The 15,393-nt window shown below is 34.1% G+C and overlaps 1 protein-coding gene across 2 annotated transcripts in view; it reads right to left on the bottom strand.

Annotated features, from left to right (window-relative positions):
• Nucleotides 1-3,735: 3,735 nt before the first annotated feature.
• LOC110033371 (polypyrimidine tract-binding protein homolog 3) overlaps nucleotides 3,736-15,393 on the bottom strand; it is a 39,986-nt gene continuing 28,328 nt past the window's right edge. For both annotated transcript variants that reach the window (XM_020737326.1, XM_020737327.1), the window contains exons 10-15: nucleotides 6,244-6,295; nucleotides 6,016-6,073; nucleotides 5,920-5,933; nucleotides 5,566-5,673; nucleotides 5,329-5,472; nucleotides 3,736-4,321 (exon numbers count right to left, since the gene is read on the bottom strand). In XM_020737326.1, the coding sequence (XP_020592985.1) occupies nucleotides 3,932-4,321; nucleotides 5,329-5,472; nucleotides 5,566-5,673; nucleotides 5,920-5,933; nucleotides 6,016-6,073; nucleotides 6,244-6,295 (766 nt within the window). In that variant the 3' untranslated portion in view covers nucleotides 3,736-3,931. The remainder of the gene's footprint in view (nucleotides 4,322-5,328; nucleotides 5,473-5,565; nucleotides 5,674-5,919; nucleotides 5,934-6,015; nucleotides 6,074-6,243; nucleotides 6,296-15,393) is intronic.

Below are 15,393 nucleotides of genomic sequence, written 5' to 3'. Positions count from 1 at the left end.
TGAGTGGTTTTGTTGGTTTTGGAGAGCTTTGGAGTGATTTTAGAGGCTTTGGGAAAGTTTGGGGTGCCAAGGGTATTTTTGTAAATTTGGCAGTTTTGGGGGTATTTTGGTAAATTTGGCATTTTTGGGTGGTTTTGGCTAATTTGGGTATCTTTAAATGGTTTGAAATGATTTTTGAACAAATTTGGATATTTTGGGTGAATTTGAGGATTTTGACCAAATTTGAGGCTCCAAGGGCATCCAGATAATTTGGGAGGATTTAGGGCAAAAGACCAAGTTGATTATTTTAGTAGAATTGGGGTACCAACCACCATACATGAAATATGGACTAATGGAATCCTCATTTGGGTCCTCTATGTACTGGTCTTAGCTAAACCCCACCCTAGGGTCAGTGGGTTTTGGGGACCATCTACATGAGTCTCCCAAAAGATCAAGGGATCAAAGTAAAGAATTTTTGGGTTTAGGGTTGTGAGTGATTATGGGTGAGAGTGAGTGTAAGTGAGTGAACAAGCTCCAGACTAACAACCAAAGTCAAACTTAAGGTCCATCAGTCTTATGGGGGCTCATCTTGAGCTTCCTTATATTGACTCCACCTACTAAGTGCTAGAGCTTGTGACCAATATGTGAAACTTCAAGTTGAGCAAAGAGGAGTGTAGAATCTCTAATGGTGAGGGTTCCTTTTCTATTTTCTAGGAATATTCAACAGGAAAGTCCTATGGCTAGACCCTCGACTACTAAAGAGGAAAACTAAACATCAACCAAAAGTGAGGTCAACACTGGTTAACCCATAAATGGTGAATTGTTATTATATTTTTAATCTTCTTTTTATCACAATTTCTATTTGTTCTCTTATGGATAAAAAATGTATACCTTATCATCTTGGCAGACATGGCAGAAGTTTGGTTTCCTTAATATTTCAGTTTTTTACTTACCTGTACTTCGATTGGAATTGAGCTGTAGTTGTTGCATATGATATTGCTTTTCATATGTATTGGTTGACCTGTAAATGGTGAATTGTTAGCTTTATGCATATGATCTTGCATTCAAATTTGCATATGCTCTTCCTTTTCCCATTGACATTCTCTAAGCATGTAAATGGAGAGATTTCTTGGCATGTATTCATAGGTTTGGAACTGTGGCATGTCTCTTTTTGTACTTCAGTTGGACATGATAAATAATTATCTTTATGCTTCTGCAATTACTTGTTCAATCATTTTCTTATGCATGTTAGCTTCGAATATGATCTTCTTTATGCTTCTGCAATTCTTCATATAGTTCCAACATGACTAAGACAAATGAAGGTGGTCCGTCAGTTATATGGGATAAGGAGGTTACGACAATTTTTTTGAAATCTCTGTATTACATAAATTGAAATGGATAATAGGTCAACCATGTATTTCAATAAGGAAGGTTGGCAAAATATTGCCAAAAGGTTTTAAGGAATTGACAGGAAGGGATTACGACAGGCTCAAATACAAAAATAAATGGGATTAATTAAATGAGTGGAAAATTTGGAAAGAGCTCAAACATGGATCTACCAGTTTGGGTTGAAATCTCATTAAGCGGACAATTGATGCCTCAGATAAATGGTGGGCTAAGAAATTGGAGGTAATATTTATACTCTAATTTTGATTTATAATTTTTTTTTCTAATAAACCCACTTAACTCCCTTCTGCAGTATACGAAGACTTTGTATACCCCATGTGACGTCCAGATGAATGGTATGGGCCCACCATTCATCTGGAGTATTACCGATCCTGCAGTCTTCATATACCCCATGTGACGTTTAGCTTTGTTATAGATAAATGGGTATGTGAGATGTTTTCTGGACATCCAATAAGGTTCAACAACATAGTTCGAATGACCGTACCTATTTTTATGGATTTCCTGCACGAGTTATCTTTGAATCAAGGCCTTCAAGGTTCTTCCTGAATGACGAGAAAAGAGGTGTTTGCTATAACATTATACATTCTGTCATAGAACTAATCAATAAGAGGTGCTATCAGAGATTTCAACATTGATCAGAAACAGTAAGTCGTTCTTCTCCAAAGATATGCAGGCACTTGTTAACTTGGCAGTTCAAATCATTAAGCCAGAGGATCCAACATTTGCTAGTACTCCAGCACAAATTGCCAATGATCACCGTTACATGCCTTTTTTCAAGGTAAATATTAGTTTCTTTACGTTACCACCAAAATATAAATATTTTCTAAGGCACGTGAAATAGAACTACATAGGTGCAATTGATGGCACTCACGTTGATGTCCGACTACCCAGTCAGGATAAGGTGGGGTACATTGGTCGTAGTGGCTCAACAACGCAAAATATCATGGTAGTATGTGACTTCAATATGTGTTTCACTTTTGTGATGGCAGGCTGGGAAAAGAGTGCACATGACAGTCGGATTTTCTCTTATGCAACTAGGAATAGATCACAGTGTTTTCCTCACCCGCCTTCAAGTAGGATTTGATTGGTAAACGTAGTAATTATATCTTTTTATTTGTCATTAACAGCGTCTTCCATAACAGGGAAATACTATTTGGTTGATACTGGATATCCTTTGCAGATGGGCTACCTCAAGCCATATCTAGATACTAGATACCATATTCTTGATTTTGAGCGAGCTAGTGACACCATCCGTGATTGGAAAAAAATATTTAACAAACGTCACTCCTCTTTACGCATGGTAATTGAAAGAACGTTTGGGATTTGAAAGAAGAAATGGGTCATCTTACGTGATATGTCGTCGTATCCATTTTAAAAGCAGATGCATATTGTAGTGGCAACAATGACACTTCATAACTTCATCCGACGACATCCTTTACATACAAATACGGACTTTAGTATGACTGATAATGATGAACTGAATGTCTTTGAAAAACCATCAGAATTTGTGGTTGGGTCTTTAGAACATGAGGATGAGATTGACTCTAATGATTTTGGGGTTCATAACGCTGAGGGTGTGGCTGAGATGACTGCTTCGAGGAAGTCCATCGCAGATGCTATCTTTGGCAGCTGATCTACCAAGTCTTATTTATTTGTACACTATATGTTTATTTCATCTGCATTTTTTTTAAAGGATCTAACAATTGTTGTCGTTCTTTCTTTTTTTTTTTTTGTGTGTGTGTGTGTTGTTTTGTTTTACTGCGGACTATCTGTTTCGTTACTCATGTCACGTCAGTCTCACAACAATGGGAGAGTTCTACGGTTGTCGCAAGGGTGTCTCAACTCATTATGGTTTATTTCGATGGGCCCATGTCCAACATGTTACACTGACAGCAGTGATCGATATACAATGATTTCCCAGGTTGACCGTGCAGCTGAGGACAGGCAGTCATAATTTGAAATTGAATATTTTAATATTTCTCGTTGTAGCTATAATTATATTTTTCTTTTTTTTTTTATTTCTTTCGATACTCACAAGTGTGAGAACTATATGTCATCTTTTGGAACTAATCTGTGATGATTGCAAGCTTTTGTATTATATGTTTTTGTTCTCATTTCAATTATGTTGCAAACAGTTTTATCAAACAAGGGCATAAAGGTCATTTATACATCAACAACTATCAATAAATTATTTTGAATAAGCTGCCCCAAACAGCAAATAAGCTTATTCTAATAATCTACAGATTATCAGAATAATATGTTTATCATCAGATTATAAATAATCAAAAGCTGCCCAACCAGACCCTAAGACGACAAATTTACCTGATTATAATACAAACAGAAATAGTCAGCATTAAACTACCAATTCTAACTGGACAACTTCATACAAACAAATCTTACATAGTTGCAACAGAATCTCGAATCCGAAACAATTGCAAAGGCAAATAATGCCTACAATATTTAAGAGTTAACAGTGAAAATACAACATATGCAACTGGAAGAAATACAACATATCCTCCAAGAGTGATAGCATAATGGGGATCTCCTAAATGCTATGCAACTGGGAGAAAGAAATTCGGATGGTGTTGCCATCAATATTGCTTGCATGCTTGCAAACGAGGGCCTCGGTAGCTTGCTCTTCATCCTCAAACAGGACTAACGCTTGCTTCTTTCCATTCACCTCAAATAGTTTTGTGCCAACAATGGTGCCATGGTCCTCCACATGAGAGATGAGCTCATCCTCATTGATATCTTGTGGAAGAGTGGATATATGAATCATTTTAGTTGGAGCACAGCAGTGACGGTAGTTCTTCACTGCATTGCGGTTGAAGCGGTTAAGGTTTGATCCAACATAATCATGTGCATCCTGGGCTGGGGTAATGTTTGAGTACTTGGAGTAGTTCACCTCAAGCCTTTTACCAAATAACACTGCGCCCTACAAAGTAGATAGAATTGAAAAAAAAAAAAGCATAAGCACCCACGGTTCTCACAATTTAGACAAAAGAAACCGCTGAAAATTAAATTTCATGAAAGTTAATCCCAGGTGAAAAGCAAATGGCATATGTATCTTTCAAGCAGTAAGCCTGTTGGATGAGAACTTTGATTACATTTCAGACAAATAATTTTTAAGCACCAAGGAAATGTATATGGTTCAATTACTACAGCAGAAAAAGCCGAATGTAACATTAGGTTAAAATTGGGAAAGAGCACATCAGTTCAATCAATCTAATTTTTAGTAAAATTAGTTTGATTTTTTAATTTCGAACGAAGCTCGATCACTAACCTAAAACCAATTTTAACTTTGATCATCTAAGACATGCTTGCCCAGCGTATTGGCATGCAGACCTACAACACAGAGATGCGCATAGATGGATGCATACATCTATATTAAATATGAATTTGATCAAACTAAACTCGATACATAATCATTCAAGCTAAGCCTGGCTTACAGTTAAATCTATGACTTCAATCTTAGCTCAGCTCAATTCGAGCCAAAAAGCACTAACATATTGAAATGATTTACAATAAATGTCAAATAACCGTCCCTGCATAGGGCAGAAAAAATTAGCCTGCACCCAAATTAAAAAAAAAAAGAATGGGCAACGTGGCTTGCATTACTCGTGCCAAATAAACAACCATGCAGGAAAAGGGACACAAGAACTGCACTAAAGCTATAAAAACATTGGTCATAAGATCCGAACAAAATAAATACATGGTGTTATACTATCGAACAATAACAAATAAGAAGTCATGCATGTATAAGTTTTGTTTCATTCTAATCTTTACAGAATTTTTCTTCACACTAAGTCCTACTTAAAAGCATAAAAGGAAACAGTAATCAGAAGAAAGCCCAAAATATATAAAAAATGAATAAATAAATAAATGTTTGCAGCTGACCAACTCTATGAGTGCAGAAGCTGCGGTTGAGGATGTTAAACTAACCTTCAGAAAGTGCACAGCCAATTCAGCTTGAAAACCATCCCCCATCTCAACAAGAGCATGATCTGGCTTGTTGTGAAGTAATTTGATTCTTACAATGTTACCATACATGGAAAACAAGTTGAAAAGTTTGTCCTCGTCAACTTTCTATAGTCAAGGACAGTAAAAATTGATTAAATGTTACGATCTTAAGTGGCAAACCCAGAAAATTGAAATCCTAATAAAGAGGATAGAACTTACATCTGGATTGAGGTTAGAGACAAGTATGGTACACCTGTCATTACTACCACTTATACCGGGAGGCAGACCACCACCAAATGCAGCTGCAACTGCCGCAGCATTGTTCATCTATTAAACATAAAAATAACCATTTCAAGAAAATCAAAACGATGCCTTTGAAAACAAATAAAAGAAAATACAAGTAACAAGCAAGCAGGTCAGAACATTAAACCACAAGGAGCTCTTAATAGGAATGATGAAATATCTCAAGTAAACTGACGAGGGAGGAGACTCAGAAATGGCCATGGAGCTAATTTATTACAATAAAATAAAAGACCAAATTTGCAAAAAGGAACTTCAGTTTGCGAAAGCCACCTGAGCCATCGTAACTGGAACAAAGGAGAAACAAATACAATTAGAAGTTAAACAAACATGTTGGAAACAGCAAAAACAACCAGAATACATGGTTACCCGCCCTGCCTCCAGATGGATGAAGTGCATAAAGGCCTCCAGCATCACCATAGCCAAGCTGTCATTAGTATAAACAAATAAGTTCTCCAGCACCCCACTGTTATTCAATAAGTAAATAAAATAACTGCAAAATCAAAGCCATGCTGACCCATCAGCAACAGAACTGGTCAAACTTTAAGAATAAATTAAACTACAAAGGATGAGAATAGAAATGACTTAATGACTTACTTGTGATGATCGACCATGTTGTTCAGTAGGTAGTGATGGATTTGTGAAATCTCTGTGAAACAACAATAAAAATGTTCGGCAGAAGAATAAAGGCAACAAGAGAAGTAAGATAATGTGACAAAAGATGCGAAGAAAAAAGGAAAAAATACAGATAAAAGAAGATTATAAGTAAGAAAGATGATAAAATAATTATCATTGATAATTCAACTCCAAACAAACCTTCATGTCCAGGCAAGTCAGTGGATACTCTTTCTCTCTAAAGAATATAATGAGAGAAATTCTAGACTGTTTCCACTTCTCTCATTCTCATAGCAGGCATCCCTTTCTTCCCCATCTTTTATCCCTCCAACTTCCCTTTGGTTAGCTAGCAGCCCAAACGTATGCCATCTTCCTCCAAGGCTGGTTTTCCCATCTCTTCTTCCCCAACCAACTACAGCATTATCAATCTCACATATATTCTATTTTACTCAACCAAACTACATCTCTGCTCCTCGTCCCATAAGCATTTCTTCTTTAATGTCTTCCATTATCTGACTAGAACTGCTCATTGGCTACTTACCTATAGGTAATCATAGCAAGATTAGAAGGCGTTCCTACTTGCCTTATGCTCGGAGGGTGGCGGTGGTTCTCCCACAGAATTGTCAACCGCTTGAGAGGGCCTCCACAATGACTAAGATCAATAGCATCCACATTGCTGTTCACTCCTCATTTAATGTTGCAGGCAATAGATACTCCGTAAACTTAAGTGGCTTGTACAGCTAGAAAATCTCAATACAGTCAAAGGTGAACAAAGAGGCTACATGCAGTGCAACCAAAGCCTAACTTTCTGCGTGATGGAAAGGCTTCAGGATCTATGCTCCTCCAAATTGGTTGTTCTCAACAGTGTGCCTTCCCTTAAATGGTAATGGTGGGGTTCAAGATTATTTTATGAACTTAAATCAAAATATATTCCACTTGAACAAGAAGCATCAACTAGAGAATCAAACAGGAAGATCTTAATTAAGAATGATAACAAAATTTTACTATTTTCTCCAAGTACACAACCATCTTTTCTTGCCCTTTCCCATAAGCTATGGGCCAATTATCAGTGACAACCAATCCAACAAGCAATTGAAGCTTAAACAGAAAGTGGCGGTTGGGTGAGAGTTGTTAGTAATAGTGCACCACCAACGCTCATGGCATTGGATTGAGTACTTAAGATTAAATGTGAGATATTATCAGAGTTTAAGTCAAAGTTTAAGTCTGATGAAGTGTAAAAGACAGAAAATGTTGTTTAGCGTGAGATCTAATGCTCTATTAAGGCTATTATAGCATCACAACTCAGAAGGAAGCATCACTTAATAAGTAGTGCTCTAAAATTACTACGATCAAGCCATAAACAAACAGCATCAAGAAATAGGGCTTTCGCCTCAATGGAGGAGTGATGCGTTCTCCAGGAGGTTATATAATTTAATCAAAGTGAGGATAAGAAGTGAAGTAACTAACAGGTCACACAGGTCTGATCGAGTGTGTTGCAACAAAAAGGCCAATGATCCATTTAGACCTGGGGAAACAACATCTCAACCCAGGGAAGATTATTAGCTTTTAGGTGCATGTCTTACCATTCTTAAAAGAGCCAAAGGGATCTCCATCATTCTTTGGCACAATCGTAGCAGTGTTAATGCATCCCCAGTGAGTCAATACTTAGGGTTGAGATGTTATAATCTAAGTGGAGCATTGGACATTGTATCATAGCACGCACAGTCAAACCTACACAACTAGTTATCTTTGATTCTTGGCCTCACTTTGATAAAATCATATAACCTCCTAGAGGATCCTTCTCTCAACCATTCTCAGGAAAGCCCTATTATGAGCTCTCTATTTTTTTAAGAATTAATTGCAATAGATTCAATGCAACTCCAATGAGTTGATGCATTCTCCCAAGTCGCAATGTTGTTGCTATCGACCATAGTAAGTTGGTGGCCGCTTTGTCAAAGTAAACATAGTGCCAAAAGACTAATTAGTTATTCCTTGACTTTATGGCCTTATCTTTGATGAAGTCACATAGCCCCCAGAGGAGGCTTTTCTTCTTTATTGCAAGAATAGCTCTTTTTTCTTAAAGGTATCCATTTTCCCTTAGTTTTGATTGCATCTATGTCAAAGCATCCCTAGTTAGTTGATACATGCTCATAGGTCAACATGATTCGTCACTACCTTCAGGGGATCAATAGTCATTTCATCACAACATGCCTGTCCATCACGCATGATCAAGTTGTTATTTAACTTAGTGTGCATCACTTTGATGAAGTCATGTTGCCTCCTAGAAAAGCATTCTCCCATCTATGGTTGTATGGAATCATCTATCATTTACCCAAACAAACCTTTTTCACCCTAACTTGCTCATTCCTAACACGGTTAGGATTTACCTCACACAATGTGTAATGACTGATCTCAAAAGGTCAACTCACCTCATCACCTGTAGTCCCAAAGCTCAATTTTTGTTATTTGGGATTGTAGTCTTGCGGGGCTTGGCCCTAAAAGTTATTTAAATTGAGCCCAAAGCTTGCAACTTGTGATTATGACCATAGTCTTGCAAGCCCGTATGTTTCTTTTCTCCCTACAAACATTAGCTAATTTCATTTCAAGCAATTGAAATGCATAATATATTCATTTCCCTCTAAGACATTAAGAATACGATCAACTGAGAATGAACACTTGACCTAACTATCATGGCATCAAAGTAGAAGAAAGAAATATTTGATATTTGCTTAACTATATTGAGACAGCAAGGATATGACACGAGGAGGTTGTGATAACTAAATTGGCTTATGCATATATGATGGAGCACAACTCCATTGTCAGCCTAAATATATCAAAATAACAAAGCTCTCACTTACTTGATTGCAATGGTGAAGCGAATGAAAGAGATTTGATTTTGGTTTGCCCATATCAAAATGAAAAACACGAAATAGAAAGAGGCTATGTAAGTCACGTGGGCTTGAATGTAAGAGGCGAGCTAGCATTACCCAATGTTCCAAGGCCAATCTAATCATATCATAAATAGAGTAGAGAAGTTAATGATCATGCTTAACCAAATCACGGTAGCCTATGGCAAATGTCGTAACATTATTATATCATTACTTGGAGGTATCATGTTTTTGCATGATTGTAGCACGGTTAGCGCATAACTGGCAGGTCAATGCTTCCACTAGTTTTAAGTGATATTACTACTTGTCTTGGTGGATTGATGGCCTTTTTATTTTTTTTATTTTTTATTTTTTATTTTTGTAGAACATGCAATCAATCCTATGTAACCTAGCAGTTGCCTTTTTCTTTTTAAGGCCTCACTTTCATTAAAGTCAAGTAGGAATCTCCACATTTGTCACAAAAGTGCTGCTCCTAAGAGCTCTTTGTTTTCCCGGTTGGACTATATCAACATCAATGCATCCGTAGTGAGTTGATACCTCCTCCCAAGTTAAGATGATTCCGACATATGCCTAGTGAATCACTTGCCATTTTATAGTAGATGTGCAACTACTCTCATGTGGCCAAGTAGTTACTCCTTCACTTCAAGCCATATGTTGATGAGATTCCATAGCCTCCTGAAGGAGCCTTCTCTCGTCCATTAATTGTAAAAATATCATTAACCAATTGTAACAAGGGCATTAATCCTAACAAAGCTATCCTGACAACATCAATTATTCCTATAGAATTTTTCACAATAAATCAAACACTAATGATTATAAATTGTCATCTTATAATGCATGTGTGAGGCATGGCCCCAAAGCTATAGATCACACGAGCCCCAAAACTCATTATTTGTAGTTTGTGATCAAAGTCATGAGAGAAAACCCGACTAAACATTTTGCTCAAAAATCGCCCTTGTTGCAATGATCATTTATCATACAAGCTCAAATATTCTCTTAAAGCTTTAATTTACTTTATTGCAAGCCTATATAGTTGCGCCATATATTAATTTCCTTCTACCCAATTATTAGGATCTGACTAAGGCAGTAACGAAAGACTATTTTTTTTAACTTTTTACCGCGAGTCAAGAGCACTAACCATATCAAATTTGGTTAAGAAAATAATTATAACTTTGTTATCTTCTTGAATTTTATTACAATAATCAAGCGAATTACTACATAATATGCATTTGCTTGAAGCGAGCTTTGGGTATTTTGGCTAGGCTTGTCAAAAAGGCGCGTTGTTGTGAACAGCTCGTGTTCAGCTCATTAAGTAGCTCATGTTTGATTCCCTCGGTAGGCAGACGAGCCAAAAATTAACCTTTTTTGCACTTAATATATTAAAAAAGCTAAACATGAACAAAGATTTATTCATTCATGCTCGTCTCGTTTTGACTCGATATATATATAATTGATGAGTCTTATTTTTAAATAATTTAATTGACTACAAGTCTACAAAGATTCATAATCAATCAAAATTATTAATTAAAAAAATATAATAAAAATATATTAAATTCTATTTAAAAAAATATTTTAATATAAATAGTATGATTTAAATCTAGTCCCTACCCTTAACATCCTACGGTTGTGTGACTAGGGATGTCAAAATGACTCGTCCAGGAACAGCTTGTGTTCGGCTCGCTAAGCAAAAGAGCCTAACATGAACAAATGTTTGGGCTCGATATATTAACGAGTTAAACATGAACAAACATATTGTTAAATGAATCAAACACAAGCTGAGCCTGGGCTCACTCAAGCGCGGCTCATTTACACCCCTACTCATGACAAAATCAACATTCAGTTGATCAAATGAGAACTGATCCAAATCAATGTCGACTTAATTGACATTGAATCCAATTAATCAAAAGCAAGTTAAATAAAAAGTCAACACAAGTCAATTATAATAGTTCTTACATTACGAAAATAAAAATGATAGAAATAAACATTAAATCACAAAATGTTTTGACATTTATAAGAAAGTAATCCTCCTTTTACATACATTAATAGAAATCAGTATAAAAATCTATATAAGATATGCCAATAACTAATAACATACAAAGTGTCATTAGCATCTAAAAAGAAATGAAAATTTAAGAAGTTTAAGAAAGAATTAAATTAGCAATAAGATCATAATTCTAATAAAATATAACTAAGAGCATCTCGCCTAATAATTAGATAAGATGCTCCTATTTGTAGTTTTCATTTGTTTTTCTTAATGGCTATTGGTGGCAACCAAAAAATTGGAGGCAAATCACATGCTCTGCCCTTAAAGGTTATGCTGCTTCTAAGGATTTACAAAAAGTTTTTTTTTTTTTTTTTAAAAAGGGTTTTAAAAAGGGTTGATAACAAATGAGTAGCTGTTAAACATATAATTTTTGGAATGAAATCAGATATAAGCGGGCCACCAAAAAAAATCAATGGATTGATAATGCATATTTGGGGATCGAATGAAGACATATATTGATTTGATTCCAAGAGTTTTTTTTTATATATATTTATCATCCATCTAAGATTGCTCATGACCAAGATGAGTTAACTAACAAAATTATTCGATGTGATAACTCATAACCATCGCTAAACAAAAGGAAATTTTCTTGATTTGTAGGTGAATGCTTTGATCACCCATAACGGCATGAGTAGTGAGTTTATCACTTGATTATAGTGAATTTATGTTGTTGAGCGAACTCGACCTTCAATTGGCTTACATAACATTTAAATGAAATTTCATAAAATAATAAGCAGATCAATGAAGCAAACATCCAAATATCGACTATGTGCAAGACCTGGACTATAATGAGATAGCTTATCAAGAGTTAGTAATAAAAATAAATAAATGTATCTCAACAAAGGACGTGATCATGATGGTTAACAAAAGACTTTCCAAGTATTATCTTGTATCTCAAGCACTAGATGTAAAAAGTGAAGGGTTGCAGTAGATAGTCAACAAACAATATAATTTTTTTGTCGAAAAATTTATAACATGAATTCTTTAAATCACTTGTAAATGCTAAAGCATTCCCTAGAAGTGACACGTTGTATGAACTGAATACAATGAAAAGTGTGCAAGGGACACTACATCGATGCCCAGGTGTAATATTAAACAAGCAATGGTTCACACATTATAGATGGATACTGGAAAAGAAGATATTCCATGAAACAAATATTATGATAGAATCTTCGAATTTAGGTACTTTTACAGATAAATTAATAGAGTTAGTAGATATTATGATTTATAGGAAGATAAATATTTTATGCATTCAAGAAACTAAAAAAAAAATAGGAAGATTAATAGCTAGCTTTTAAATTTTGATATTTAGGTAGAAATAGCACTAGAAATGGTGTAGGTATAATTATAAATAAGTTTTGAATGATAATATTGTGAAAATTAACAAAATTAAAGATAAAATTACAATCCTAAAAATTATTGTTAGAAATAAGATTATTAATACTATAAATAATTATGCTCCTCAAGTAGGTTCGGATATAGGTTCAAAAAATAATTTTGGAATGAAGTAGAATTAATACAAATGATGCATTTTAAATAAAAATTTTTTATTGGAGAAAATGTAAATGGACTTATTGGTAGAGTAGCAACAAATTTTAGAAACAATTATGATAGCCACGATTTTGAAGTGATTAATGAAAAAGGTAGAACCATATTAGATTTTACTATAATTTATGATTTTTTTTATGACTATTACTTTATTTAAGAAAAGAGACGAATATATTATAACTTATATAAATGGGACTAATAAAACAGAGTGATTATTTTCTTATTAGAAAAAGATGTCAAGAATGTAGATATTGTAAAGTCATTCCAACTAAAAATTCATGAACTCAACATTAATTATTAGTTCTAGATTTTAAGGTGACGAGTTGAAAGATAAAAAAATGCAATGAAATATTATCATAGAATTACATGGAGCATATAAAAGACACAAAATTATATTTATAAGTAAACTTCAAGATTTAAAGATTTGTGATGCTCATAAAGAAACTAATTTATGTGGGATAAAGTAATAAAAAACGTTAAATAAGTGGTAAAAGATGTACTTGGAGAATCAAAAGAAAAAAATTTAAATTAAACTGTTGGTTGAAAAATAATAATAGGCGAGAAAAAAAAATATGAGAAATTTTATTATAAAAATTAGTTTAAATATAAAAGCTTAGTGAACTGGAATAAATACAATGTGACTTATAGGGAGTCTTAGAAAACAATTTGTAATGTTAAGAATTCTACTTTTAGTGAACTTTATAATAGATTAGATACTAAAGAAGTTAAAAATAAATGTATAAATTAGCCAAACAAAGATAAAACAAAAAAAATTTAACTGATATAAAATCTATTAAAGATGAAAATTAAAAACAACTTTTCTTAGATGAAGATACTCAATCTTAATATCGTTAATAATAACAGAATTTTTTTTACTATCACATTAGTAAAAAAGAAAGTGAGAACGCTTTGATGAAAACCAAAGGTGAAAAATTAGTAGGACCCGACGGTATCTCAATGGAAGTTCAGAAAGATTTAGTAGATTTGAGGGTTTCTTGGCTTATTAAACTTTTTAATAATATTTTAAAAACTAAAAAAGATGTCTGAGTAGTGGAATAGTATTTTGATCATCATTGTTAAGAATAAAAGGGATGCACATGAGTGTAAATTATAGATGAATTAAGTTAATGTGTCAAACATTTAAATTATGCGGGAGAGTAATTGAACATAAGTTAAGCATGATACAAAGATTCCCATAATCAGTTTGAATTAATGTCGGGCAAGTCTACTCTGAAAGCTATACATTTATTGATAGGTTTGATGGAAAAATACGGAGAGTAAAGAGGATCTACATATGATTTTTTTTTTTATTATTTAGAGAAAGCTTAACACTGCCGTTGCCGGTCCCAAGCCCGGATGAGAAAAGTGGAGGGTTGCGTTAGGTAGTCGACAGCCAGCGTAAAACTTGTCGAAAAAATCATGACATGAATCCTTTTGATCATTGTGTAAGTGCTAGGGCGTCCCCTGGAAGCGACGCGCTGTATAGCCTGAATACAGTGAAAAGTGTGCAAGGGCCGCTACACCGGCGCCCGGGTGTAGTGTTAAATAAGCAAGGGTTCCCACATTACGGGCGAATGCGGGTAAAGAAGTTAGTCCATGAAACTAATGAAACTAATATTAGGATAGGATCTTGGAATATAGGCACTCTCAATGGTAAATTAATGGAATTAGTTGATATTATGATTCATAGGAAAATTAATATCTTATGTATTCAAGAAACTAAGTGGGTGGGAGAAAAGGCTAAGGAGATTGATAATTTAGGTTTTAAACTTTGGTATTCTGGTAAGAGTCGCACTAGAAATGGTGTAGGTGTAATTATAGATAAGAGTTTGAAAGATAATGTTGTAAAAATTAATAGAGTTGGTGATAGAATTATAGCCCTTAAGATTATCATTGATACTAAGATTTTTAATATTATAAGTGTTTATGCTCCTCAAGTAGGTTTAGATACAGAGTCTAAAGATAAATTTTGGAATGACTTAGAAGACTTAATACAAATGATACCTCTTGAAGAAAGAATTTTTATTGGAGGAGATTTAAATGGACATGTCGGTAGAGTGGTAGAAGATTTCAGAAATATTCATGGTGGCTACGGTTTTGGAGTAACTAATGAAGAAGGTAAAGTTATTTTAGATTTTGCTTTAGCGTTTGATTTTGTTATTACTAATACTTTATTCAAGAAAAGGGATGAACATCTTATTACTTATAAGAGTGGATCTAATAAAACACAAATTGATTATTTTCTTATGAGAAGAAGAGATCGTCATGATTGTAAAGATTGTAAAGTCATTCCAAGTGAAAATTTAAATACCCAACATCGTTTATTAGTTTTAGATTTTAAGATTAAGAGTTGTAAAATAAAAAATACTAGGACTCATCATTGCAGAATTAGATGGAGAAACTTAAAAGATACAAATAAAATTAATTTTATGAGTAAAATTCAAGATTTCAAAATTTGGGATATTCATGAAGAAGCAAATGTGATGTGGGATAAAGTAACAAACGCTATTAAACATGTAGCAAAAGATGTTCTTGGAGAATCAAAGGGAAAAATATTTACAAATAAAAATAGTTGGTGGTGGAATAATAATGTGCAAGAAAAGATAAAATATAAGAAGTTATGTTATAAAAATTGGTTAAAATGTAAAAGCT

The sequence above is a fragment of the Phalaenopsis equestris genome, unplaced genomic scaffold (genome assembly GCF_001263595.1).
Source record: "Phalaenopsis equestris unplaced genomic scaffold, ASM126359v1 Scaffold001153, whole genome shotgun sequence".
Classification (NCBI taxonomy): Eukaryota; Viridiplantae; Streptophyta; class Magnoliopsida; order Asparagales; family Orchidaceae; genus Phalaenopsis; species Phalaenopsis equestris.
Note: the sequence above shows the minus strand (reverse complement) of the source record. Positions and strands in the feature narration are given on the sequence as shown.